The 27,332-nt window shown below is 52.4% G+C and overlaps 1 protein-coding gene across 3 annotated transcripts in view; it reads right to left on the reverse strand.

Annotated features, from left to right (window-relative positions):
- The window catches only part of TTC7A (tetratricopeptide repeat domain 7A), a 122,709-nt gene that overhangs the window by 60,115 nt on the left and 35,262 nt on the right, over positions 1-27,332 (reverse strand). For 2 of the 3 annotated variants that reach the window (XM_057740788.1, XM_057740789.1), the window contains exons 5-8: positions 25,554-25,669; positions 10,355-10,433; positions 9,390-9,547; positions 8,687-8,750 (exon numbers count right to left, since the gene is read on the reverse strand). In XM_057740788.1, the coding sequence (XP_057596771.1) occupies positions 8,687-8,750; positions 9,390-9,547; positions 10,355-10,433; positions 25,554-25,669 (417 nt within the window). The remainder of the gene's footprint in view (positions 1-8,686; positions 8,751-9,389; positions 9,548-10,354; positions 10,434-25,553; positions 25,670-27,332) is intronic. The other variant, XM_057740790.1, reaches the window with a different exon arrangement.

Here is a 27,332-nt window from a genome sequence, read left to right on the forward strand (position 1 = left end):
GGTGGGTGGCTCTGCAGCTTGACTCACAGGATGGGAGTTTGGGCTGTGGCCCCTGTGCCCTCTTCCTCTGCAGGCCCCCCAAGTCCTCTGATAAGGACTCCCCATACCTCCTTCCCAACACCCCTGCATCCAGCCCAGATCCTATCCCTGGCTCCTTCCAACTACAGAACTCTCCTCTGTCCTTGCCCCCAAACCTCCCCACAACACAAGGTCTCTGCGCTAACTTCAAAGTTGCCAGGGGCTACTCGTGGAGGGGAGGGGCGAGGGAAAACGTGCTTCAGGAGTGGGTGATCCTGTACAACCTGAAGGGGGGAGCTCTGTATCGCCAAGCCTGAACTCTCCCCACGAGAAACTGGGGACCCTCTTGTTCTGTGGCCTGTGGTCCCACCCCCTCTTGTATACTCACACCCTGGGGACAGCACTCAGGCTCAGAAGCAGCTAAACAGGAGTCACGGGGATCCCTTGCAGGGCGGGGCCAGGCTCGGGATGCTCTGGGTCCCCCCTGCCTCTCCCCGCGCCCCCACACTCACTCTGAGCTGTGCCTCAGCTGAAGCAAAGCTGGGTTCTGGCCAGAAGCCCCCCGCTAGCTGCTCCCAGCATCCTCCCCTCTCCTGCCTCTTCTCCCCTCTGCCAAAGGAGTCTATTCCCAGCATCCCCCTCCCTCTGCAGAAGGGGCTCAACCCCCTTCCATGAGCTGGGACTCGCCCTCCTCTACTTCCCTATAAAGGACCTCAGATCCAAGGACTTAGCCTTGATAAAAGGGACCTGCTGACCCTTAAAACCCAGATCCCGCTGGTCAGGTTCAAACAGTGCATCCACAGGTGGCCCTCACAACCTCTTTCCGGGCAGGACTACTATCCCCTCCTCCAGGTCAGGGGCTGAGGCTGCCAAGAGTGATGGCTGCAAAGGCAGAAGCTCAACAGCCTCTGGACTGTAGGCTCTGGACGTGTCCTACTGTGCAGGCCTGAAGTGCATCCCCATAGAGGCTTCTAGAAGCCAAAATGCCTGTAAGACCCAAGTGCGTGACTCACCCATGGGGGCATTTCAGTAAGGCAGGCCAGTGGCCAGAGGTCCTGAGGACTGCCCCCCAGGCACGATAGGCAAGGGCTGCCTACCGCCCCGACGGGCATGGACCGGCCCCAGGAGAAGGTGTCGAGGATGGCAGGAGATCCCCAGAAAGGCTGAGCACTGGTGCCAGCCTGGTAAACAAGAGCCGGTCAGGTGCCAAAGGGTTAAGGGAGAGGAATGGGGAGTGAAAGTGCCAGAGAAATCCCCCTCCTTCCTGGTGAAATCCACCTACACAGGCACCAACAGGAAGAGAGAAGAAATTCTAAGGAGAGTCTTGGCAGGAGCTATTTCACTGAAGAACACAAAACTTGCTGCGCTTGGCCATGGACCTCCCCACTCTGCCACCTCCAGCAACTCCCCATCTCTGACCGCCCAGGGTGGGTCTCGCAGAGGCGGCCCCCACCAGGCAGCACTGGGGGTGGGGTGAAGGGCAGGAGCTTAGAGGATGAGAGGATGGGAGACACAGACCCTGCCCTCAGGGAGGGGACGTGGCAACTGGACACGGCAGCAGCACATCGTGTGCACCACGGCTGGGAGCTGACCTAGAACTCGGCGGGGGCAGAGAGAGGTCCTGATGGAAAGGGGGCAGGGCGGGCTGCCTGCAGGGGTGGCCCTCCTTCAGGGCTCATCCAGGATCGGGGACCTGCCCAGGCAGACTAGTCTCACGCAGGGGACGCTGAACAGTGGGCTCTGGTCGGCCTGTCCTCCAGGAGCAGCCCCCGCCAGACCCTAACTCTGGGGCTGTCATGAGGCCCTGCCCACCTGCCCACTTTCCTTCCACTAGCTCCCAAGTCCTTCCCTGCAGCTCCCTCTCCTCACCAAGGCCCATCTTTGTTCCCTGTCAATGTGAATGCCTTCTGGCTCCTCCAACTCAATTCATGGATCCCTTCCTTCTGCCACTGTCCCTGACTTCTCTCACCAGGCAAGTCTGGGCCCCCCTCGTCCTCTCCCAGCCCTGGACACACAGCCGGGCCCCTGCAGGCCCCACTGGCTCATCGTTTCTTGGGGCAGGGATGCATCTCACTCATCTCTAGCCTCCTGGCCCCAGCACAGCCCCACACACAGCACTTTCAAGTGACATTCAAAAGAGAAAGATTTCTGGGCCTGGTGTGGAAACTTCCTCCTGTTGCCCTAGACCTTGACCTTTAAGAGCACAATGTCTCTGAACGTGTGTGCCTGGTGGGAGGGAGGCGTGGGTTTCCAGCTCTGGGCAAGCATTAGGTCAGAAGGACAGGAACAGACGAGGGGATCACAACAGCATCTCCCCTGCCTGGGGATCCGCATCTTCTTGGGGGTCCTCAGGACTTGGCACCTGTGCCAAGAGGGAAGCAGGGTCCCCAAAGGAAAGCCAAAAGCAGAAGTTTGCCAAGCAGTTGCTATGGTTTTGGGGCAGGGCTGTGGTGAAATGCTCCAGTGCTTGCAGGGCAGCGTGTATACGTAACCATGGGAACAGGGTGGGGTGGGGAGAACTGGGGCAGAAAAAAGGAAGCCACAGGGGCTGGTGACAGAGTAGGGGTTCACGTGCAGCTCAGGAGCCAGAGCAGGCCTCAGTGCACAGGGACTTAGACCCTCTGGGGGCTTCAAGTCCCCGCCCAGGACACCCCAACTCTCCTACTTCCTCCTTCGCTGGGCTCACCTCCCTCAGGCCACATGCTGCTTGCAGCTCCTTCAGCAGCCTGCCTTGAACTAGTCCCAGTCACACTCTTTCCCTTCCATCACTTAACTGTCCTCACAGGGAAATCCTCCAAATCAGATGCAGTGGCAGACATGAATTATACGGAAACTAAATGTTCTCCTCACCACCGTACTCCTTTCGGAACAATGGCAGGCTCTTCTCTTCTGTTTCCCTCCGCAAAACCCCTAGCCACTCCCCCACCCCCCCACCTCTGGGGATGCCCTGCTCTTGTTTAATCCATGAATTTAATCCCAGATAGGGCTCAGAAACTGCCCCAGCTCCTAGCCTTGGACGCTCTGCCGTCCTGCCGGGGCAGTCTCCCCAGACTAAGGGATGTTCACCCCAGGCCTCCAGCAGCTCAGAAGAGGAAAAGCCAAAGACACATGCTCATCCCCACCACCACCCCATCATCCAGTGTGACCCACTTGTGATCTTTGGACACATATCCACGAAGCAAATATGGGGCCTTAAGAAAACGCCCACAAGGCATCTCCACTCCCCCGGGGGGGCCGGCCCATGTGACACCTCAGACAAGGCGGCTCTTGTTCAAACAGCCATCCCTCATGTGGGTGCCACGCATTTTAGGCATTGAATGATCACTGCCATGATCTCAGCTGGCCTCACAGTAACCTTACGGGGGGGCAGGATGAAACTGCTGATGCCCCCTTTGCAGATGGGGACCCTGAGCCCCAGAGGGTGCAAAATCTGTGTGAGGTCCCCAGGGAATTAAGGCTGCCCATCTGACAGCCAGTCCAGGATGGCGTCCGGTGCCCTGAGCGCCTGCTGCCTCCTGGGCCTCCTGTGCCAGTCCTGGTCCCCACCCTCGGCTGCCCACAGGACCGCAGACAGGACTCACGCTCACTTTGCCCAGCCCTGTCTTTCCTCTCTGATCCTGGACACAAGCGGGGTAGGAGAAGGAAAGGGAACTAACTTACGGAGCACTCTGTAAGCAGTATCTCATGACGCTTACAACGACCATCTCCCGCCCTCGTCTTATTTTATACATGAGGAAACTGAGGACCAGAGAGACTTCTCAGGGCATACAGATTTGGGTTTAGGACCCAGATTAGAACCCAGACATTCTGGCTTCACTCCTGGCTCTTCCCCTGCTTCCACGTACCTCCGAGGAGGTATCCACCAGCCCCATCCACGCCATCAGAGGCCCTGGGTGGCTCTGCTTAGGGAAACACCAAAGTAAAACACAGGCTGGGCTTTCTCAGTCAGGCCTCAGGTGCTGCCTCTCTGCAGGGAACAAGCTCCTTGGACCACGTCAGCCCTGTTCTCAGGGACAGCCTCTCTGCCGGCCAGGGACCCAGCCTCAGGGCCTGCTGCTCACCCCTCGTAACCATCACCCCAGAAAGGAGTCTCCCAGTGGCCTCCGTGCCTGGCGCCTGCCCCTCCCTGGAGGATGCCGTCATGCTCCGCTCGTGCCGTTGTCCGCCACCGGCAGACACCATCACCCCTGGCTCTGGAGCCGCCAGTCCACAGCACCAAGAAATAACGCGCTCTGTGCCATGTCTCATCTACACAGCGACGCTGGCCAGGCCCCCGCCAGCCCCCATGCTCCTGCGCATCAGGCTCCTGTAGCAGAAATCTTCCGGCCACCGAGGACGCGAGGCTCTCCCTACCTCCCCGGCTCCGAGGGTTCTGAGCTGGCAGCGTTAACAGACCCTTTCCCCTTGCAGCCTGCAAGACAGCAGGGCCTCGTGTTAGAGCAAACCAGGTGCCAGAAGCTGGAACAATCTGCACTCATCTGCTGAGTTCCAAATGGAATCAAGCCCAGGAAGCACTTTTTTAAATTTTTAAACCAAACAGTATCCTCAAACCAATTTTTCTCCCAACCAGACCTGAACCTAAATGTTTCCTAAAATTACTGAGTCAGAATCAGGTATTTATCAGGATAAAACGAATACATATTTTGACCATCCACAGTGTACCAGGCACCTTTATTTCCTTACTTCATCCACCCAATCCCTGCAAGAAAGACCTTATTAGCCCCATTTTACAGATGAGAAAATAGAGGATCAGGGAGGTAAGAGACTTGCCCAGGCTACACAGGTTGTGAACTGCCAATTCAAGATTCAAATGGCTGGATGCCTGACACTGGGCATGGATGGCACTTAGTTTGTTATCCTGCAGGGTCCCAAGCCCCAGGGGCTTACCCACCTACCGGCCCTCACTCAACCCAAGCCTTTGTGTCCTTTCAGTTCCCAAGAGTCTGACACCAGGAGCAACTTCTCCCCCAGCTGAATGAAACAGGGGCTTGAGGATTCAGTTTGCTATAACACATATTTTTATGCCTTAGATCAAGATTTTAGAAATGGCAGAGTCCTGTACCTCCTGGTTACCCAACTGAGAAAATCAGACTGATTTTGACACATGGTTCTTTCACAAACTAGAATATGCATTTGAGGTCAGCAAACTGAGAGAATTCCTTCTGATTTGGGGACCAGGACTTCCCCCTTGTCCCTAGACGCATGCTCCACCGGGTAGGAGGACCTCTGGGACGAGGACTGTGATTTAACGCTTCACCATTCTCTCTCCAGTGCTGAGCGCATGCTCCACCGGGTAGGAGGACGTCTGGGACGAGGACGTCTGGAACGAGGACTGTGATTTAACTCTTCACCATTCTCTCTCCAGTGCTGAGCGCAGCCCAGCACGTTGCTGCTGCTCAGACAAGACTGGATGGATGGACAGAGCGGGCGGCTGGGTGGCTGGATGGGAAGGTGAGTGGGCGTTTTTAAATGCCCTTTTGGTCCCCCAAACTCAAAACTGAGTCCAAAACACAAATCTCCTTTAGCCAGTTCTAACTCATGTCCCTGGCATTTCTGTGAAAGCATTTATAAGGTTTCTATTCACCACTTGAAAGACAAGGGCTCCCCTATTCATTCTGATCACACTCAGCCCACAACAAAAACCATACTCAAGTACCGACCCCACACCCAGACCCCCACGTAGGTGCAGAGGACTGAGTTCCAAATCACAAAACAGGGGCTGGCGTGCTCAGGACACACGGCTGCAAACACCCTTTCCTGGAGCAGCTGCTCTGGCCACCCTGGAGGTGGAGAGCTATGCCTCCTGGGCTGGTTGTGCTGGAACAGCTGTTACTGTAGCATAATGAATTCTGCAGGGATTAGGAGAACCCAAGGAGCAGCCAAGGCAGCCGCCTGCTTCTATAGGGTTCTATCATCTGCAACTAAGCCCAGCCCGCGTGAAAGGGATCCGAGGAAACCCCACTGGTACGTGGAGGCTGAGCCTCAGGAGTCCACTGAAGAGTCAGAGCAGTGGACAGAGGCTGGCAGTGGTGCCCACACCTGACGGGGAATGTGAGCTGCGGGGAAGGAGGGGGCAAAACAAGGGCATGTGAGAAATTAGACGTGGTCTGGTCACTCTGAGAAACCGCCGGGAGCCACAGTGGCCAGATCCAGATCCCAGGTGGAAAGCCCTCAAATGAGACATCAAAGGTACATGCATCACCAATGTCCTCCCCCAAATACCTGAGGCTTCTGGGTGTGTGACAGGCTGGGTGCGAGCAGCAGGAAACCAGCCAGCCAGCCCTGGAAGGGTGCCCCCTCCCAGCGACAGCGCACACAGCATCTGAGCACTTCCTCTGCCGCACACGCCACAGGCAACTCCCACGACACCCGCCTGGCCAGCCGACCTGGACCCCCGGAGTCGCCTGTGTAGGCCAGCGGGCCACACAACACCTTGCAAATGGGAGAGAGCTGCTTGGAGGGAAACCACCTTGGCTCCAAGTGTGGGCCACCTTTTAGTAGAAGGCCATTCTCTACCTTGAGATACACGGCGGCTTGAGGGTTTGGGGGGAATAACTTCTATGGAAAGGCATCTGGACTCTGGTTCTGGGCACCCAGATCAAGCAATGGCCACACAAAATGCTTGGGGAGACAGAGCCCAGCCTCTATCCCTGCCAGGGAGAAAACCGCTGACCATTCTCACACAGACAACCAAGTCCCTGTTTACAAAGCCCTCTCCAAGCCCTGTCTCACTTGATCCTCAAAGTTACCCCCTTGGCCCTCTCACAGATGAGAAAATCAAGACTCACAGCAGTAGGTGAGTCACAGACATGATGTGAATCATGGCTGCAAGGATAATTAGTGTGTGATCCTGACGAAGACACGTACTCGTCCTGGACCTTACTTTTCTCATCTGTAAGATGGGAACATATTAATATTAGATTGAACCATATGAAACTGTTATTTTTCAAACCACTCACCACAATGCCTACCTAGATGAGACAGTCAGCTTGGAACCTGGCAGAGAAAGGACCTAAGAAATGTTCCCATTTTCACCTTTTTTACTTCCCACCTGCGGACAACACTGTAACCCTCAGCACAGGAAGGTGACAATAATGACCTGTGTTTCCTGAGACAGGTGAGCTCTGTGCAGTCTCACCTGATGGTGTAGGTGCTGGGATGGCCGAGGCGCATGTGGGGAGCAGGAAGAGGGTACTGGTCTATGGCTGAGGTTCCAGGATGAAAAACTGGGGTTCCGCCTGTGGGAAGCGCACTGTTCTCCCATGAACATCAGACCTGGCACCTCTACCTCCGTGTCAGCCTAACCAGCTGGATGTCCCCACCCAGCAGCAACCACCTACCCCCGACACGAGCGTGTACCGTTCAAACCTCTCAGGGCCACATCCTGGTCCGTTTGCCCTTGGGATCCAAATATTCATGCCCCTTCCCAGGAACCCTCAGATCCGAAAGGATCCCGCCTAGCCGGGGAAGGATACCCTCTCTCGCCCTTCACTCCAGCGCCCCTCCCCCTGTACACTCGCTGGGTGACCTGCTGAGCCAAGAGGTGAGCCCCAGACCAGAGTTCTCTAAACAAACCTGGCATCTCACAGTCCCAGGTGTCCAAAGGGACATTTGTTTCTGGCTGTTTGGGGACCCAGTTTCTTAAACTCCACTTTCACACACTGCCCTCAGATGCATCATTTTAAAAAACCTAGTTCTCAACCCCGGGGTCCCCAGCTCATAATCTCTGCGGGGCCCCTCAGCCAGAGGGCACCGGGTTTTGCTGCTCCTGCTCACCCTTCCTCCAGCCCCCTCGGACCACCCATCCTTCATCTCACCACCTCCCGGACCACCCAACAGACCTCTCCCCCTCGCGGAGCCTCCACAGCGCACGCGTGTGGGTGAGCAAGTGTGTTTGCCCAGGGCGGGAGGAGTGGGTCTTGGGAAAAAAACCTAGAGAGCATTTCATGTGTGCTCCATCCAGCACACCTTGCCCCTCTGCCTCATTCTTCCACAGCGCTCAGACATGCAACCCTAGACAGCTGAGTGGTTAATTCACTGACTGCCCGCCTCCCCCTAGAATGGAAGCTCCACGAGGGCAGGAGTTTTCTCCGTTTTGTTTACTGCTGCTTCTCTGGCGTCAAGAACAGGGCCTGGCACAAAGCCGACGATTCTCTGCATTACGAGTGGCATGGATGAGTGAACTCCTTGTCCAGGCACCTCACCTCTGTGAGTTACCATCACCTTACAGGGGAGACGCTGAGGCGCACAGAGCTCAGGTGATCTGCCCAGGGCCCTCGGCTACTGAGCAGCAGGGCCAGAACCTGAATCCAGGCCTTCTGCTGTGAAAGCACACGTTCCTCCCGCTCCCTTCCATCCTCACAGACCCAGCACAGAGCTGTTCGTGCAACATTCCGCTGACTTGCTGATGATATCTTTTGTAATTCCCGAAGCAGGAGGTGGGAACTTGTCAGCTCGCGGTCCCTACTCATTTGGGGGCAGAGGGCACGACCCAGGCCCCGGAAGGCAGCCTTGTACACCACACCTAAATCCCATCAGCGAGCCACACCCCCTGAGGGGGGGGCGCAGATCCAAGAAGCCTGCTTCAGGGACATCCCCGGGGGCTGAGCTCGGCCTGGACCCAGCGGCCTGTGCCCGAGCCCCGTGGAGCAGAGGCCCCGGAACTTACCATGGACTCACTGATGAGCAGCAGCAGCAGGGCTTCCTCAATGTTATCCTTCGGGCAGTAGAGGCTGGAAGACACAAATGGCAGCCTGGCTCCAGCACGGCCCTCACGAAGGGCACAGCTGGCCGGCCACACCGGCCCTTCTGCCCTGGAGTCAGCACCAGCCCTGGTAAGATGACCTTCTCCTGCATAATTCACAGGCACCGGATCCCACCTGCAGCTCTTTATCATGCCCCTGAGTCATGGATCTGAAAGGCTGTGGTGGGCAAGGACTGGAAATACTGCGATGCTCTGGAGGGGGAGGCCCCTTCCAGACCCCAGCACTGCACGAAGCGGCTGGGGCCAGCAGCAGAGAGGAGCAAGAAAGCAGCTCACAGACCCCACCTTCAATTATCGGCACAAACAAGACAGAGGGTGCACGGAGACTATTAGGAAGGCAGGTACTCCCCAGATAATTTGTTTGGCCTTTGGATGCCTTATAGGACACCCCCCCTCCCGCCCCCACCAGCCCCCCATCAATCTGCAGCCTGAGACCTGCCTTCTCTAGTCTATTTGGTTCCTGCTAATTCTGAAGAGCCTGCCTGGCAGGGAGCTGGGCAGTGGCTGCAGGAGAGCATGGGACAGAGAGAGAGGCTGCCAGTGGGGACCAAGCCCTCGGTACAGTAGCCGGAGCCTGGGGAGGTCCCCAGAAGCAGGCAGGGCTTACTTGTCTCCTTCGTAGAGGTGAGGTTTCCGCAGGGCCTGCATGATGAAGGAATTCTCCTCCTTGCTCATGAACTCGGGCAGCGGGTGAGACAGGGGGCTCCAGTAGCACTCCTCGCTCAGGGAGTGTAGCAGGACCCCTGCCAGGTGCTTGGCCGCCACCTGGCAGAGACGGCAGAACTCAGATGCAGGCACGTGCTGGCTCTGCCCCGCTGCGGCCTGCCGTGCCCTGCACCCACCGCCCAGCCAAATCTACCCGCTTGCAATGTGCTGTCCCTCCAGGAGGCCCACCATTCCTCCCCCAAGGAGCCCCCTCGCTTCTCTGTGTCTCCAGCACTGAGCTGCCCCACCCCTTCTGTTGCCCTTTGATGGCTCCAACTTCACCTTTTGTCCTCTCTCTTCTCCTAGACAAGAGGTACATTTCCCCCTCTTCCTGGCCCCACGGAGCCCAGCACGGCTCTGAGCATCCACAGGCCCTTGCAGAGCATAAAGCCCCGGCACAAGCAGCTCTCTCCACCAGATACCCTTCTGATATTTGACCGAAAAGTCTAGCGTGAGAAGCAGCTGTGGCTGTGATTAGGGGTGAATAAAAGCCTAAGAAGACAGGCCTGAACTGGGACAGGAAAGCGAGCCAAGGTTATTTACTAATATTATAAACAAATCCCTAAAAATTAGCACGCCACCTTGCTAGCATGGGATGACAGGAGGTTTCAGCATTGCTCTAACGTGAGGGGCTATGTGCAGTGCTGTGATGAGAAGGATGCTGAGGGTGTGTCCCAGATGTGGAGGGAAAGAACGCTGACTAGCAACGTCTGCCATGAGCACACAGGGAGAGGAGAAGCACACACTCGACACACGGTCACCTCTGATTCAGGAGTGCCTGCTAGGACTTCTGCTGCCTCCCCCTGGAATCAACCCCTGAATAAACCAGCCACAGCCAGCACCCAACCCTGGTGCCTCTTCCATTACCACTTTGAAGTTCTGAGTCGCTTTGGTCTCCACAGTGCGTAGGACCTCCCGGAGTTCTCTCATGCCTTTCACGATGTTCCTAGTGGGAAGACAGCAGACGCAGGGTCGTTACCAGCCTGGTTCCCACAAAGACATCCTCATCAAACCTGAAGACACTAGGAGGAGGCTGCCCGTTTGAGTGTTATTTGAAAACATCCAATACTTGGTATGAAAGGTCAGTGTTGTAACACCAGGCTCCTAGAGGCCCAGGACATCAGTGATCAAAGAATACAAAGGATTCTTCTCCCCCGTAGCCATCCAGAAACCCAGGCCCCCAGTTTACCACCAGAAAGAGAGTATCTGAAACAAGATGTTATCTTGGCCAAAGAGCTTTGGGCAGGTGTCAGACTTTCTGACTTGAGTCAACCTCAAATTCTCCATCTTCACCTGCCACACAGGTCTACACTGGAATCCATCCTCATTTCTCAGTCTCTACCACCAGGGCCCTAGAGTGGCCTGTATCACCTGGGGCCTAGATGACAGTGACAGCTGGTCACACCCCCTCCAGTCAGCCCTCTGTGCCGTTAGGTCGTTTTCAAGCTTTTTAAAGTGTGATCCATAGTAAGAAATACACGTGACATTGCAACCCTGTATATATGCACGCATTGCTTACATAAAACTGAAGTAAGTTTCTTGGTATATTACCTGTCTCTACTACACGAAATGCAATCCACTCTGATATTTTCTACGCTACTTCCCCATTTTAAAAACGCTGGTGGCAGCCCAGTAAACAGATCTTGCAACCCACTGCTGGGTGTGGCCTGAGTTTGAAAAACTGCTCCCACTGCCCCCTGAGGGCTCTAGCTAACATGCAAAAGTCATCTTGTTCCTCCCCACGCTGGCCTTTTGTCAGCGCCCCCAGGCTTACAGAATCCAGCCTTGGCCCTCAGCACAGCGTCCCAGGGCTGTCGGGTCTGCCCCTTGCCTCTCTCCCATCTCATCTCCCACCACTCACATCCTTTCTGAACAACTGTCCGCAGTTCCCTATGTCAAGTCTTGGCACAGGCTTCCCCCACTGCCTTAGAGAGCCCTTCCCCTACTCATCCTTAAAACACCTGTGTTTTCACACACCACTTTCCAACATCACTTCCTCCTTGCAGCCTTCCCAGGCCCCTCCCCACACCCACCTCTCCTGACCGCTGCCCCATGTTAAGCCCTCTTTTGAAGGAAGCATGGCATTGCAGTCGTTTTCCATTTATAAGCTGACCTTTTCCCACTGTGCACCCCCTGAGGGCAGGGCTCTTGTCTTGTTCCTGAAGCTCAGCCCGGCGTGCAGGGCGTGCTCAGCAAAGGTCTGAGGACTGTCAACCTCACTTGTTCCAGGGGTTCCTCAGATCAACAACTCACAAGGGAAAGCAGAGGCTGCCAGGCCAGCAAACGTAGAAATGAAAGATCAGAGAGGGTGAAAAGCCAAAGGTGGCAGCCAGGAAGTCACATGAGCCCCTCCTGCAGCTTTTATGCATGAAACAGATTCCTGGGGGCTTTGGAGCTTGGAACCATAACAGGACAGGAGCTCAATTCCCTGCCTTCTGGGAACCTCTGGTTTCAGACAAGCAAGTCCCAAATGTACAAACAGCCAACATTATAAACTCAGCCCCCTGTTTGTAAGGCTGAGAATGGAGACAAAGACCTGGGCATAGAGTCAGAGTCACAATGATCTTCCTTAGCCTGCCTAGAGCTTCTCTCTGAAGAATCAGGAAGGGTAAGCAGCACAGGGTGCCACAGGGTCCTTAGAGACAGTTCACGTTTGGGTGCTGCTACTGAGGGCAGAGCTCATCTCTATGGGCTATGCACAGTCCTCTCCTCTATAAAATCAGGTCTTCAGTTTCAATCGGCATCTCCCAGACTTCTGTCATCTGCATGCCACATCTAAAATTTTTGCTACTAGCTGTACACCATCAGTGTTACTATTTTCTGTAATACTTTTCTTTATATCTTCTTTCTTTTTACTTCAGTAGATTTCTCACCTTACTTGAGCATACCTGAAATCATGGATTTGGTGTACTAGTTGTTTTGTTTCAGGTTCTTTTTTTTCCTTTTTTTCTTTCTTTCTTTCTTTTTTTTTTTTTTGCCAATAAATATTAAATACAGAAGTAATTTTAAAGAGTTAGTCTGTGTATCATTTCATACAACCTTGTGTATCACTAGAGATACTTCTCCCACACTTTGAGAAACAATGGTTTAGACCACAGGTCTAAGATGGGACCAACAGCATTAGCATCGTGGGAACTTGTTAGAAATGCAAATTCTGAGGCCCCCACTCCATATCCGTTGAATCAGAAACTCTGGTGTAGAGCCCAGCAATCCATGTTTTATCAAGTTTCCAAGAGGGTTCCAATGACACTCAAGTTTGAGAACCACTGGTTTAGATGCTGCGCCAATGTCTTCTTGTTCTCCTATGCTGAGAAGTCAGATTCCAGAAGGGACAACCTGGACATGGAAACCCCAGCCTTGCAGCCAGGTCCTAAAGCTGTAATCTTGGGGAAAGCAGGGTAGCCTCTCTGAGTCCTAGCCTCCCCGTCTATAGGAGGAGTCCTCATTTTCTCATAGTGTTGTCAGGAAGATCAATGTACGTGAAGCCCTGAGCACACCAGGCATGTGGTAAAGGCTCACTGAATATTAGCTATTTTCCTTTCCCTTCTAATTTGGGTCCTAAAGATCACATGACTTCTGTTTTAATTTGCCACATTATTTGGCATGGACGTTCAGAAACTAACGAGTAGAGGGAGGGGAATGACGTACCTGAGGGGCTCCTCCAGCTTTGTGTCCACCTTTCTCCTCCCATCAGCCCCGCCCCCACAGGGGACATGAGAACCGGATTCCCTGGTAGGCAAACCACAGCCGGGGACAGGCTGGGAGCCCCCACCTGCCTCAATGGAAGCATCTGCAGCAGAAGCCCTTCAGGCCCCCTGCCTTAGAAAAGGACCCAGGGCTGGACAGCATGCCAGCTGAGGGGAAAACCAGACAGTGGCCATAACGAGGAGAGAGAAAAAAGACAGAGTGCATGAACTCCCAGAAAAGAGAGGAAATGGCTTGCTCTGGGAACTCAGTCTGTGGGAGAGCTCTGCCCAGGCAGCTGGGCCAAATGGCCAGAGGCTGAAGCGGGTTGGATGCTGGGGCTGCCGCAAGGCCCTGTGGCCCAGAGGAGGCCGGCAGCAGCCCGGACTGTGGGTGATTTTCCACTCTGTGGGCTACTTGCCAGCGTCCCTCCTGGCAGCCTAGCCCAGGCTGCTACCAGGAGGCCAGAGCCAAGAGGGACTGTGATTCCTTCTTCCCACTGCAACACAAGGACTGTCTGCAGTTTCTACACCATGAACACGCTCTCCCAGGCCAGCAGCACTGGCATTGCCTGGGGGCTTGGGAGACATGCAGATTCCCAGGGGCCCTGCCTCCCCCAATACACACTCGATTTAGGAATGAGAACTGCATTTTAACAAGATCTTATGCCCCCAAAGTTGTATGTTTTTATTATTTTCAAATCTATAAGGGACTTTGGTATCTAAATAAGCTCCCAGGAGTTCTTTAGCAAAGCAAATAATCACCGTTAGGCACCTTTTGGGTAAATCTCAGTTTTTATTGAATGCAGGTAAAGAGAAAAACCAACAAGGGCTAGACAGGGAGCAATCTGGGCTCCTGGCTGGCGCTGACTTCTTCTGAAAGGTCGGGAATGCCCCTCGGCCTCAGCTCAGCCCTCTGGGTAATGGGAAACTAGACGGGGTTTCTCCCACCAGCCTGAGTAATCCTGTCCTGGATCCAAACTGCCAGGGCCAGGTAGAGCTGGGGCTTTTCTGAGTCCCGTGAGAGGCCAGCTTGAAAGATCTCTTTGTTCTGATCTCTCACACTGACCTTTCTGAGCAAAGCTACCACTTTTAACAATATGCAAACAGGGCTTCAAACAAACCCTGGCCCAGAATCAGGCTGTGTGTGGAGAAGCCAAGAGGTCATGAATTCCAACTCAAGTAAACCCTGGCTGGCCAGGATCAGAGAAAGAGGAGCTGTGCGTGCAGGGACTGGGTCCAGGGAAACAGCTCATCTCAGGGGGGGCCTCTGGGTGGTCCATGCAAGGAGGCAGTAAGCTCCCCGGGGCCCCTGGTCAGTGGCAGGCAGTGGGGCAGATTGTCCAAAGCGCTTCATCCCATCCAGTCTTTGCAACTTCTGATGAAGTTGGCAAAGGAAGCTTCACATTCCCGGGTACCAGCACAATGCTTGGAACATAGAAGGCACTCAAGAAATCATTGTGGAATAAATAAATCCTCATCTTGCAATCGCAAAATTAAAGCCTGGAAGATGCCTGCCTTTTTAGGCCATCACTCACCCAAGGGGAGAGGTGGGTTCCCCACAGGCACCAAGGGATTCGGATTTCACTCCCTTCTAACTAACAAGACCCTCAAGAAAGACAATGGCTTTCTGACCTGGCATAGTTACACTTTCCTTTCCTGGCTATTCGAACTCCAGGACTCCCTCGACTAAGTCTTTACAAAGTGCCTACTGTATACCAAGTGCCTGGATATTGTACACCAAGTATCCTGTTCTCAACAAGCATCCAGCTAATGCAGGGGGAACAAGTTAAGAGACTGAATGAGTGAATGACTAGCTCATTCACGGCCCTGCGCATAAGGAGCTCACGGTCTGTAAAATTCGCTGCGTTCTTGCTTTATTCAAGAGCTTAGCAAAATATTTTGCATACTAGTAGGTGCTCAACAAAAATTTTTTGGGGGGTGGGGGGGAGAAGACGATTGGGGTGGATTTGAAACAGAGAATGAGAAAATGCATCGAATCACTGAATGGAAACTAAATGGGCTCTGATACATATGATGTGGGCCAGAAGTCCCCGTTTCAGGGCTGGCACTGCTAACTGTGTATGAGAGGTTTCCGGTCAAAGACCCAGAAATGCACAGCCAGTTGGCAGATCCCAACAGCTGGGGGGCTGAATCAGGAGACAAGGCCAGGCGAAGTTCAAATGGTTATCAAGCTATTCCTGCCATAGACCCACATCATCAGTTTCAAAAACTAAAGCTCTCCTCTTCACTCCCAGCTGCAGAAAAAGGCTGTGACACTTCCTTGCAGGACTCTGAGGATGTCCAGGCAAGGGGATCTTTCTAGTGAGGTGGGGGATGGGTGGTGGGTACTGACAATAAGTAAAGGCTGTGCATTGAGAGGCTGGAAGGGGACTTCCCTGGTGGCACAGTGGTTAAGACTCCACACTCCCAATGCAGGGGGCCAGAGTTCAATCCCTGGTCAGGGAACTAGATCCCACATGCATGCCACAACTAAGAATTCACATGCCACAACTAAGGAGCTGGTGAGCCACAACTAAGGAGCCCGCCTGCCACAACTAAGACCCAGTGCAACCAAATAAATATTAAAAAAAAAAAAAAAGAGGTTGGAAGGATATGCTATCTCTGATGGGCCTCAGAGGCTTCCCTGTGCCCAAAGAGGTCTCTTCTGTGACCACGTCACAGAAGGCTCTCCTGGGTTTCGCTATTGGGTGATTCTGATCCCTGAATGCCCCTTAGAGCCATCTGTCTCCTGCCCCCACCAAGGGCTGCAGACACTGGTGGTTGTTGAGAATACAAAATTACTGCTGAGTGAACACAGCCCTCATAGGGTCATATCCAGCAGCAAGCTGGGTTTTCTAAGGTGCCTACGTACACACACACACACACACACACACACACACACACACACACACACATACACCAGAAAGGGAGAGTGTTTTCATAAGACTGCACACCAGGCCAAGCCCTGGGCAACTCCTTCAGAAAACACACACTCCCTTCTCTATTGTTTGCTTTTGGTACAATGAGCATCTATTGCTTTAGTAAGTTAAAAAAAAAAAAAAATTAAGAGCATGCACAAAACATACAGTCCACCTGGTTCAACACACATGGCCCAAACTCACTCCCAGCCCTGAGCCAAGAATGGGCTCTGTAGGTCTAGGGAGAACCACCCCAAAGAGAGATGGCTCCTTGCCCACTGTGGGGGAAGGAGCCAAATCAGCTCATGTTCTTTTCTTGGGAGATGTGCAGAGACTCACTCCTAGTGAGGTCAGGCTCATCAATAGCTTCCCTAGCTCTGCACCAACCCCAGCTCACCCCTGCTGCCTCACCCCAGAGCTGCTTCGTGCAAAGGAGAACCAAGTCTCCCTCACAGCCTGGAACCTGGGCCCAGCAGACATTGACCCACCCCCCCAACCCCCAACAGAAAGATGCCTCCTCCTGGCAGCGGGCATCCGCAGACCTGCCTCGGGCGAGGCTCCAACCAGAGTCCACGGCTGCCCTCTGGTGGCAGTGAGGGGAAGTGGACCCCAGGTATGCTGGGTCCCTGCCTTTGGGAAGGGCCTCCCAACTCCTCACCCTTAGGCCAGTACTTTCACTCCCAGATCAACTAGGAACCCTGCCACCGGCCACAGAGTGAGGGGCAGGAGTCAACTGGGGGAATGAACTGCTGGATCAATAGGGCAAGGCCCTTGAAAAAATGACTGTCCCTGAGACACTGAATGAGTAAGAGGGCAGCATGAGGGAGGCCCAGGCCTTGCCGGAGCTCAGAATTAAAGGAGAAGCCTGTGTGGAGGCCAAGCGAACGTCACCCACATCACACAGTGGAGAACACCACACCCTTTATGTTACGCCAAACCCTCAACTGGAGGGACAAGTTGGCCCCTGGGATCAGCACTGCTTGTGGCCATCTGGCCCCTGGGGCTGGCACCCCATTCTCAGCAAGGGTTCCTCCGGCCCCTCTGGAACCTAGGTCTACCCCATGCCCCATGGGAATGAGCTCAGACTCTCAGGTTACAGCCCAGAACCTGTGAAGCAGATCCCACCACCTCCTCCTGTTCTCTAGGCCCTAAGGAACCTCTTCTAACAGCCAGCAGGGCCCGAGCCGGGGGGCTCCACTCCACCTGGCCCCTCAGGATGAACTGTCTCTTCAGAGTCCACCCTGTCCCAGGCAGCACCCCCACCTCTCTGCCTTCTTTTCCTCTAGAACAGAGCACTGACCGCCATCAACATGTGGCGCCTACACTGTCATTTCCCCACTGGGACGTGAGCTCCGTGAAGTGGGTCCTCATCCTGTCCTGGGCGGGGGGCCTGACACTCGGTGGGCTCTCAGAGGCCGGCTGGGAAATGAGCTGCTGGGTTCTTCTCAGGGCTTTTCCACCTTGGTCCCATCCCCCCTACTGGGTCATGACTTTTCTGAACACGGAGGGGTTTCTCCCCAACCCTTCTCAAACACCCCAAGAGCTCAGGCAAGTGGAGGTGAATTTAACCCGCAGGAAATGGCTCTGGAGTCCTTTAAAGGACTCTCCAGGACTTCCCTGGTGGCGCAGTGGTTAAGAATCCGCCTGCCAATGCAGGGGACACAGGTTCGATCCCTCGCCTGGGAAGATCCCACATGCTGCGGAGCAACTAAGCCCATGCGCCACAACTACTGAGCCTGCGCTCTAGAGCCTGCGAGCCACAACTATTGAGCCCATGTGCCACAACTACTGAAGCTTACATGCCTAGAGCCCGTGCTCCACAACAAGAGAAGCCACCGCAATAAGAAGCCTGCACACTGCAACAAAGAGCAGCCCCTGCTCGCCACAACTAGAGAAAGCCGACGAGCAGGAACAAAGACCCAATGCAGCCAATAAATAAATAAATTAATTTAAAAAAAAAGACTCTCCAGAGCTGCCCTGGAGAAGGTGACCCGATGTCAGGTGTCTGCATCCCATGCTCCCCCTGACCTCCTGCCTCTTGCACCTTGAGCTATGACAGTGGTTCTCAAGTAGGGACGATTTTGTCCCCTACCCCCACCCCAGGACAGTTTTCAAAGTCTGCAGATATTTTTGATTGTCACATACAGGGGCATGGGGCTCTGCTGGCATCTCATGCATGGAGGCCAGGGATGTTGCTAAAACCTTGCAGGTACAGGACAGGCTCCCACAGCAAAGGGCATCTGGCTGCCAACATCAGCAGTGCTGAGGCTGAAAAACCCTGGGCTAAGATGACCTTTTCTTTTTTTTTTTTTTAACTTCCTAATAATGACAAGAGTATAAGAAAAATATTGGAACTGGCGATTCACCCAAGGAAGATGTAACTTTGACCCGAAGACCATGAGGCGTAATTACAAGAGCTCATTGACGTACACCCACTGTGGGAGGGTGGTATCCTGGGTCCGGGACAATGTAATGAGCATGGCCTTGGGCTGTGGGGTTGGACAGACACAGTTCAGCACCAGGTTTGCTGCAATACCACCTGTTAGCCTTGTGACCTTGAGCAAGTTACTCAACCTCTCCTTCAGGAAAATGGGGATTATTACTAGTCTCAGCTTCACAGGATTACATGTAAAGGCATTAGCATTCTGCCTGACATGCAGTAACTATTCAACAAATATTAGCCACTATCAAGAAGAAAGGTGTAAAGAAATTATTTAAAGCCCACCCAGGCACCCGGGCTACTTTATATCTGTCACATTCCAGGACCACCTCTGGGTTGGATGTGTTCACAGGAAACCGAGAGAGGGGCTGAGTTGCTGCCACATGTCCTGGGAACTGCTCCTTACACTCAGGCTTTCAAATGTTTGGGCTGTTTGCTTGGAAAGAAATGATGATTCAATTTTCATTCCTCTTTATTTGGGAGGCAGGGTGGGGCAGGGGTGGGAGGAGGGAGTCAGCCTCAGCTTTAAGGACTGAAATTTGTGCTTCAGGAGGAAGAAGACAAAGACAGCGGAACAAAGTGACAGTAACAGAAAACTAACTGAAATGACTTGGGCTTTCCTGGAGAGGTGATGGTTGGTTAATGCCTCTGCCCACAACCGACACACACACGGCCTGAGTGTACAGAACAAACAGGGCAGGAAACAGGCCCATCTGGGGAGGAGCAGGCCTGGTTCCAGGAAGAGAAGCCACCCTCTGAGAATGTGACTCAGGGTCCCAGAGGAGGAGGAGAGCCCTGACTCAGCACATCAAGGATCAGCCCCATCACGGGGCCCTGTCCCTTTCCCACACTCCCCACAGGCACCCAGGCTGCCCTTTGACACCCCCAAAACTAGAAATGGCATGGGTTTCCAGGCCACTCAGATCTGAAGCTGGAATCCCAGTGGGTGAGGTCAGGCAAGTGACTCAACCTCTTTGAGCCCCGGCCCCTTGCTAGTGGACTGGGGTCACATGACCTCCTTCCCAGAGTGTTGTACACAGAGCATGTGGTCCAGCCTAGCACATGGCATGTGCTTGTAACTGCTGGCTCTCTCCCTCTTTCCCTCCTGGCTGTCCTGGACGCTCACCCTGACCTCATCACACCTGCAGAGAAGCTGGTGTGAGGAAGGGAGCAGGCAGCCCTGAGGGGTGGAGATGGGGGGAATCTCAGCAGAGGAGTTAATAGGGCTCTGAATTCCCTGCTCCAGTGTCTTTTCATTCTCTCCCTCCTCTTGGACCCTCACACCCTGGGATGCAGGACAAACAGATGCCCCCTGTTAGAGGTGGGAGTGGGGGGTACAGGAGGAACTTGCTCAGGGTCACTAAGTGGCCTCCCACTCCCTGGCCCCACCCTGACGCCCACCAACTCTTCAAATTAGAAGCTGGGACCACGAATACCAAGCAGAGGTATACTCGGGGGACCAAGCACCAGGCTGTGAGCACCTTGGAGGCAGCAGCAGGGTTTTAACTGCTGGGTTTCTGCTGTGGGCAGTGTAGCCTGGTGGTTAATGGTGTCAGACAGTACCGGCACACACAATCCTGGCTCTGGCCAGGACAAGTCACTTATGTTCTCTGTGCCTCAGTTTTCCCATCTGTAAAATGGAGATGCTAACAACAGCACCTACCTCAGAGGTCTCCTGGAAAGACTGAAGACACACGTGAGCAGAGCATTTTAATGCCTGGCACAAATTTAGCTCTTAATAGGTGGTACGTACTAGTATCACAAATATTTGTTGAATGAATGACACTAAAATTACAATTTTCCCCTCCCCACAAAATCTACTCCATGGGACTCCCATACAGAAGAAGAGCACCTCTTCTGCAAGAGGCCTTGGGAGGGAGAACTTCTTAAACAGAAAGCAAGCATCAGCAAACTCTTCTTTAAGGGGTCAGGGAGTAAATATTTTAGGATTAGCCATCTGGTCCCAATCCCAACCTCTCAGCTCTGAGGGTGAGACAATATGTAAATGAATGGGTGTGGCTATGTGCCAATAAAACTTTATTTGCAAAAACAGGGCAACAACAGTCTCTAGCTAACAGCTAAAGAGAAGCAGCTGGGTGGCAGCTGCCTGGGCAGTAAAAACAGGAACCAGCCTGCTAGGCCACCATTTCACTGATACTGAAATTCGGTAACCGAATAAGAACAAAAAAGCTGATGGTGGAGCTAGAGCAGAGGCAGCGTGCCGCCCCGTGTCCCCCCGCCCCCCACCCCACCTCCGGGGCCACAGGGTGGTTAGTCTGAGGCATCCAGGGCTCTCAGGCTAGTCCCACCCTCGCGAGGTAAACCACCTCAGCTCCCTGGGCCTCCTGAGCCTCATGTCCCAAACGGGGACACCACCTCCTCCCTGGCCTAGCACTTGAGACATTTTTTTTTTTTAAAGTGTAAATTTCAAGTTTGAGGCAGCAGCCCATCCCGCTGTGGACTGCCTCAAAAAATAATATAAATGAATGATAAAAATGCCTTCGATTTTCTAAGCAGCTGTGACGAATCAGGTGCTCAGGTGGGCGTTCACGTAGGAGGAGAGAGCAGGGAGAGAGCCTGCATCCTGGCCGGGACCTTCTCCCTGCCCTTACCACTTGGAGGACAGGACTTGTGCAGCAGCCCCACCTCCTCTAACACGAGGGCAGCATGGTGAGAGAGGAGGAGGGCACAGGCCTCCTCCAGGCTGGGGTCCAGCTGGGGCAGGACTGCCTCCCCCCAGGCCCACACCCACCTCCAGCCATCTTAGCCACCTCTGCCTCCTGGGAGTGGTGGCCTCACCATGGCTTGCTCCACATTCTGCGCAAGGACTCCGCTTCCTTCTCTTCTAGGCATTGAGGGCGGAAGCTTGGGAGGCTTCCGACACCCCGAATGCAATGTAGCTCTGATGGGACAGGGATGCCTGCTGGATGGAAAAGCTGCCTGGGCCAGAACCAGCGTTTCAGTCCAGCTGCTCCCCTTGGAGTCCCAGAGTGCTAGTTCCTAAAGAGTGGTCCCCAGAGACCCATCCCAAACAAGGGCTCCATGTCAAACGAAGTTGAAAACTTTACATGCCTTCGCCTCCTCCTGAAAATTTACTACCTGCGTCCATGCTCCTCGGAGTTCCTATTCTAAAGGGCCTGGAAGTCTTTAACTCACTGTTTCCCAAGTGTATTTGGCCTTGGACCCACCCAAGTTCCCCATCCTGGAATCTTCAGCCTCATCTCCTGCCTCTTCTGTGCCACCCCCACCCCTGGCCCCAGACTCCTCCTATCTCTGCGAATCTCCCCTGCCTTCGGGAACAGCTCAAGGAAAGGATGACTGTCCCAGCCACACAGCCCACCAAGTCCACCTGCAGGCGTGGGCTTGGCACCTTCCCCTCAACCCCCGAGGGAGCAAATTCATGGGGAAGAGAGATGAGGAGGAACATAAAAGAGGCTCCTAACCAAGCCCTGAGTGGAAAAAGCAGGCTACAAAGCAGCAGTACTGTAAGATACTATTTTGTTGTTGTTTAAATAAGAAAAAAATATACCAGCCTATCTGTACACAGAAAAATGTGAAAAAACATACATCAAGATATTAATAGTGATTATCTAGAATACGGGGCCAGCAAATTGTTTTCTATAAAAAGCCAGACAGTAAACATTTTAGGCTTGGAGTCAAATAACTCTGCAGTTGTTACTCTAAAGCAGCAATAGACATAGAGGATACCTAAACCAATGGGTGAGCTGTGTTCCAAAAAACTTTACGAAAGCAGGGGATGGGCCAGAAGGTCATAATTTGCTGTCCCTGATCAAAGTACTGAATATGTGATTTTTAAATTTGCCCATTTTATATTTTTATGCATTTTCCAGTATTCCACCATAAACATTATAATTATATTACTTACGTAAACTAGCAGGGAGGGAGGGATCAACAGATTATGCATTTTGGGGAGGGACGGATTAATTAGGAGTCTGGGATAAAAATATACACGCTACTATATATAAAAAAGATAACCAACAAGGATCTACTGCATAGCACAGGGAACTATACTCAATATTTTGTATTAACCTATAAGGGAAAAGAATCTGAAAAACAACATATATATATATATATTTATTTATGTATGTGTGTGTGTGTGTATGTGTGTATATATATAACTGAATCACTTTGCTGTATACCTGAAACTAACACATTGTAAATCAACTATACTTCAATTAAAATTTTTAAAATAAATTATGCATTTTTAAAGGTGCAAACGATTCTTAAAACACAAAAATATAATGAACCTCACTCCTAAGAAAAGTGCAAATTTAAAATGACTCTGAACCAATAAGGACCTACTGTATAGCACAGGGAACTATATACCCAATAACTTGTAATAACCTATAATGGAAAAGAATCTGAAAAAGAATATTTTATATATATATATCTGAATCACTGTGCTATATACCTGAAATTGACAACATTGTAAATCAACTATACTTCAATAGAAATTATTTTAAAAAACAAAAGAAGTAATTACCTTCCAAGTATCAACACTGGAAAAACAAATATCACCGCCCCACTAATGATGCTGAGATAGGATATTTCACCAATCAAGACTGATAAAACAACAAAAAGCTTGCACTAGTCCTCCTACCCTGTTGGAAGAAATGTAAACTGGTGCAGCCACTATGGAAAACAGTATGGAGGTTCTTTAAAAAACTAAAAATAGAGCTACCATATGATCCAATGGTTCCACTCTTGGGCATATATCCAGAGAAAACTATAATTCAGAAAGATACACGCACCCCAATGTTCACTGCAGCACTATTTACAATAGCCAAGATGTGGAAACAAACTAAATGTCCATTGACAGATGAATGGATAAAGAAGATGTGGCAAATATAACACAATGCAATACTACTCAGCCATAAAAAAAGAATGTAATAATGCCATTTGCAGCAACATGGATAGACTTAGAGATTGTCATATTAAGTGAAGTTAAGTCAAAGACAAATATCATATGATATCACTTATATGTGGAATCTAAAAAAATGATACAAAGGAACTTATTTACAAAACAGAAACAGACTCACAGACACAGAAAACTTATAGTTACCCAAAGGGGAAGAGGGGGTAGGGAGGGATAAACTAGGAGTTTGGGATTAGCAGATACACACTACTGTATATAAAATAGATAAACAACAAGGACCTACTGTATAGTGCAGGGAACTCTACTCAATATCTTGTAATAACATAATGGAAAAGAATTTAAAAAAAGGACACACACACACACGTATAACTGAATCACTTTGCTGTACACCTGAAACTAACACAACACTGCAGATCAACTATATTTCAATAAAATTTTTTTTAAAAAGTCTGCACGATGTTGTGAGGGCTTACAAAGCAGCCTCTCTCACACAACTTGGAGGCACAGAACTGAAACAACCCCTACGAGGTCCAAGCTGGCAATCTCTACCCAAATGACCAACCTCATATCTTTTGACCCAGAACTTTCCTGGCTCAGAATTCACCCTACAGATTCCCACTGAAATAATGCACAGGAATGGTTCTGCTCTAGACTCTGGCATACGCCGAAAAGAGCCCAAGTCTGGAAGTGACCTATCTGCTCCTCAGTTGGAAACTGAGTAAACAAACTGTAGGACATCTGTACTACAAGATACTGCGAACACTATGCAGCAGTGCACAGAAGAGCAGCTCTCATGTGGAACCATCTTCAAGAGATACATTTTAAATGAAAAAAGGCAAAGAGGAGAATATGCATTTTAAGAAGGAAGAAAATATATGCATATAATTGCTTCTGTATGTTGCTAATTATCATGGAATGACACAGGAGCCTAGGAACACCACCTACAGAGGAACCAGGAGGCAGGGGATGGAGATGGAAGGGAAACTTTTTATTGTCTAGTCTTCTGTACATTTGTAATTCAGTATTCCTGCGTTACCAAAAAATGTTAAGTTAAAAGGATGAATAAAGTGAAATTTAAGAAAATAAATCATACCAAAACTGAAACAGGGGCTTCAAAGGACTCTAGCCAGGACAAAGAAACCCCTGTGATCCTGACCCTCAGTTTCCTCACTGTGGGGGAGGAGGTAGCACCTGCATGGCTGGCCCACTTTCACCTGGGAGGCTCGAGAGAGGCGAGGAGTGTGCCCAGCCCCCTGGTGACTGGCTGCACTCGGCACATTGTGTCCCGGATCTGCAGAGGGTGAGGGGGGAGCCGATGAGGTAAGGGAAACCGGGCCCCCACCTGCTAGTCTCCAGCCTGGTGGAGGCACTGAGCCCCGCAGAACCGCCAAAGAGCCACGGCTGCCAGCAACACGTCCTCCTGGTTGTGTCACTTCTCCATCTCCACCACCACCCAATGCACCCCACGAAACACACCAGTCCTTCCCACCCAGATGGAAGCATCCACTTGGCTCTTCATGGAAGGAGGGTGCCCTCCTTAACCCCAGGGAGCAAAAGACTAAGAAAGGGGTTCTGGGTACCATGTTCTTAGCACAGGAGAACGAGCTTCCTGCCACCTCACCAGCAGGGCAGTTGCACCCCCAAAACGATGCCAGGCCTTTACTTTCACCACACTTCCCCTTGCGTCTCACAGCCCCTTGGAAAGCTGGAATAAGCAGGAATCACCTTTTCCATTAAATTTTGGGGAGAATGAGGCTCAGAGAAGCAAAATGACTTTAGTGAACACTTCAGGCAACAGTGACCAGCACCAGACCACCCGGCTCACTGTCCTTCAGTCTTCCCACACCATCGTCGGGCTCCCAGAACTCCCCCTTCTAAAGATGACCACCCCCAACACGTGCAGGCTTTACGGCTTCAGTAGCTTCCTGAAGCTCGGCCCTTCCCCAGAGGGCCTGGGCAAGCTCAGTCTGACAAGACGTCAACAAGCCAGTCCCCATCGTCCTCCCCAGGGAGCCCACAAACACGCAGCCCAGAGAAGAGGGAGGTCTGACGTAGCACGACCAATGTCAGCAGCTCCCGGGCCTGGAAGATACATCTGGGTCCCGCTCGGCTGCTGGCCACCTACCCCTTCTTCAGGTTTGTCACATAAGCGCTCTGGAGGGCAGCTTCCAGGAAGTAGGTGAGCTCATAGTCCACCGGGTGAGAGCCTTTCAGGTGCCGGGACGTGGTGTTACTTGTGATCTGGGAAGGGGAACACAGAGAGAGCCGCTGTCTGCATCTTCCGAGGCCGAGGGGCCTGGGCCAGGGTCAGCCCAGGCAGAGGTGGCGGCCCAACTGCCACACAAGCCCCCAGCCACCTTAGGGGCATGTGGTGCAATACTCAGACCAAACTCAACCTAACTTGCTTTAATTTAAAATAGGTCTAAAGCATTTTCTCCATGCAAATGCCGGATGCCCATAAGGGCCCTACAAGGCTAGTTTCATCTGCACTTTACAGATGAGGAAATTGAGGCTCAGAAAGTGCCTGAGGACACAAAGGTGGCCTGGACCTGGACTTCAAACTCAAGTCTGGGCAGCTACACATTCCAGGCTCTTTCTACTACTTCTAGGTGCATTCTTTCAACAAACCAGATGCCAGACACTGCACTGTCCCTGTCACATAACCATGGGACCTCAGAACAGCCCAGCGGCTGACCCCTGGTTCGTGGGAAAGCTGAGAAACAATTATGTAATTTACTGAGCTGTCGCTTAAGCCTCAGCCCTGAGAGGGTTACCCAGCCCCACCAAGACAGGCCTGCCTTCACTATGCTACCTCCTCTCTGAGTCAAGGGAAAAAAATATCAACAAGCCATCCACCTTATCTTTCAGAAACTGAAATAGGTTTAAGAGACCTTCTTAGTTCCTCAGAGGCTGGGCCTGGGTCTCAGGGGGGACACCCAGCCTTGCCGAGAGTGCACAGGATTCTACGGCCTGCCCTCCCTCGACCTGAGATAACCAGGCTCAGGGCCCATCTGTCCGCCCAGTGCCCCCCAGGTGCTGATTCCAGCGCTGGACACCATTACAGTTCATCACCTTCATCCCCCTTTTAGAGTCCAAAGCCCAGGCTTCCAACGGAACGCGTGACTTTCTCTTTTTCATGAAAGTTTCCTCCAAACCATATGTAATTCAAATGTGAAGCGCTCCTAAAACATTGCATGTGACCTCGGCAGAGGTCAACTCAAGTCTCCACTTGGACCTCTGCCAGGGAACACACGCGAGTCTTGTTTCTGCTGAGCCAGCCAATCACTTCCTTCCTGCTGAAGTCCAGCCAAGCAGAGGGACCCTAGGACGATGACGCTCAACAGGGGGGCAAGTCTGCCCCTGAGACGTGTGCCAATATCTGGAGACATTTTTGGTTGTCCCAGTGTGCGGGGGGAGGGGCTGCTGGCATCACGTAGGCAGAGGCTGGGAGTGGACACTCTACAGTACACAGGGCAGCCCCACAACAAAGAATCACCTGGCCCCAAACGTCAGTAGTGCTGAGGCTGAGAATCCCTGCTCCAGCGGAACTGACCTGGCCTGAGGAGGACGCCTCTAAACACGCCCGTCACAAAAACAGGGGCTGGGTTGACCTTCTGGCACTTGCCAAAGCAGGTGAGGCTCAAATGTTTCCTGGGCGCTGAGTCTCTCAGCTCGTGCCCACCTCCCCACCCGGAGGCCAACCCTAACGTCCTCTGCCGCAGGGCCTGCCACCTAGCATCTACTAAGCATCTACTAAACAGAAGGCCTACGCACCGCCCCAAAGTCATAAGTCATCCGGGGTCCAGACCCTGCCAACGCCACTCATGAACTGTCTGAACTCCGGGAAGCTATTTAACTCTCCACACCTGAGTTTCCTCACTTACAAAATGGGAATAACAATCGT

This window comes from Hippopotamus amphibius, chromosome 7 (assembly GCF_030028045.1).
Source record: "Hippopotamus amphibius kiboko isolate mHipAmp2 chromosome 7, mHipAmp2.hap2, whole genome shotgun sequence".
Lineage (NCBI taxonomy): Eukaryota > Metazoa > Chordata > Mammalia > Artiodactyla > Hippopotamidae > Hippopotamus > Hippopotamus amphibius.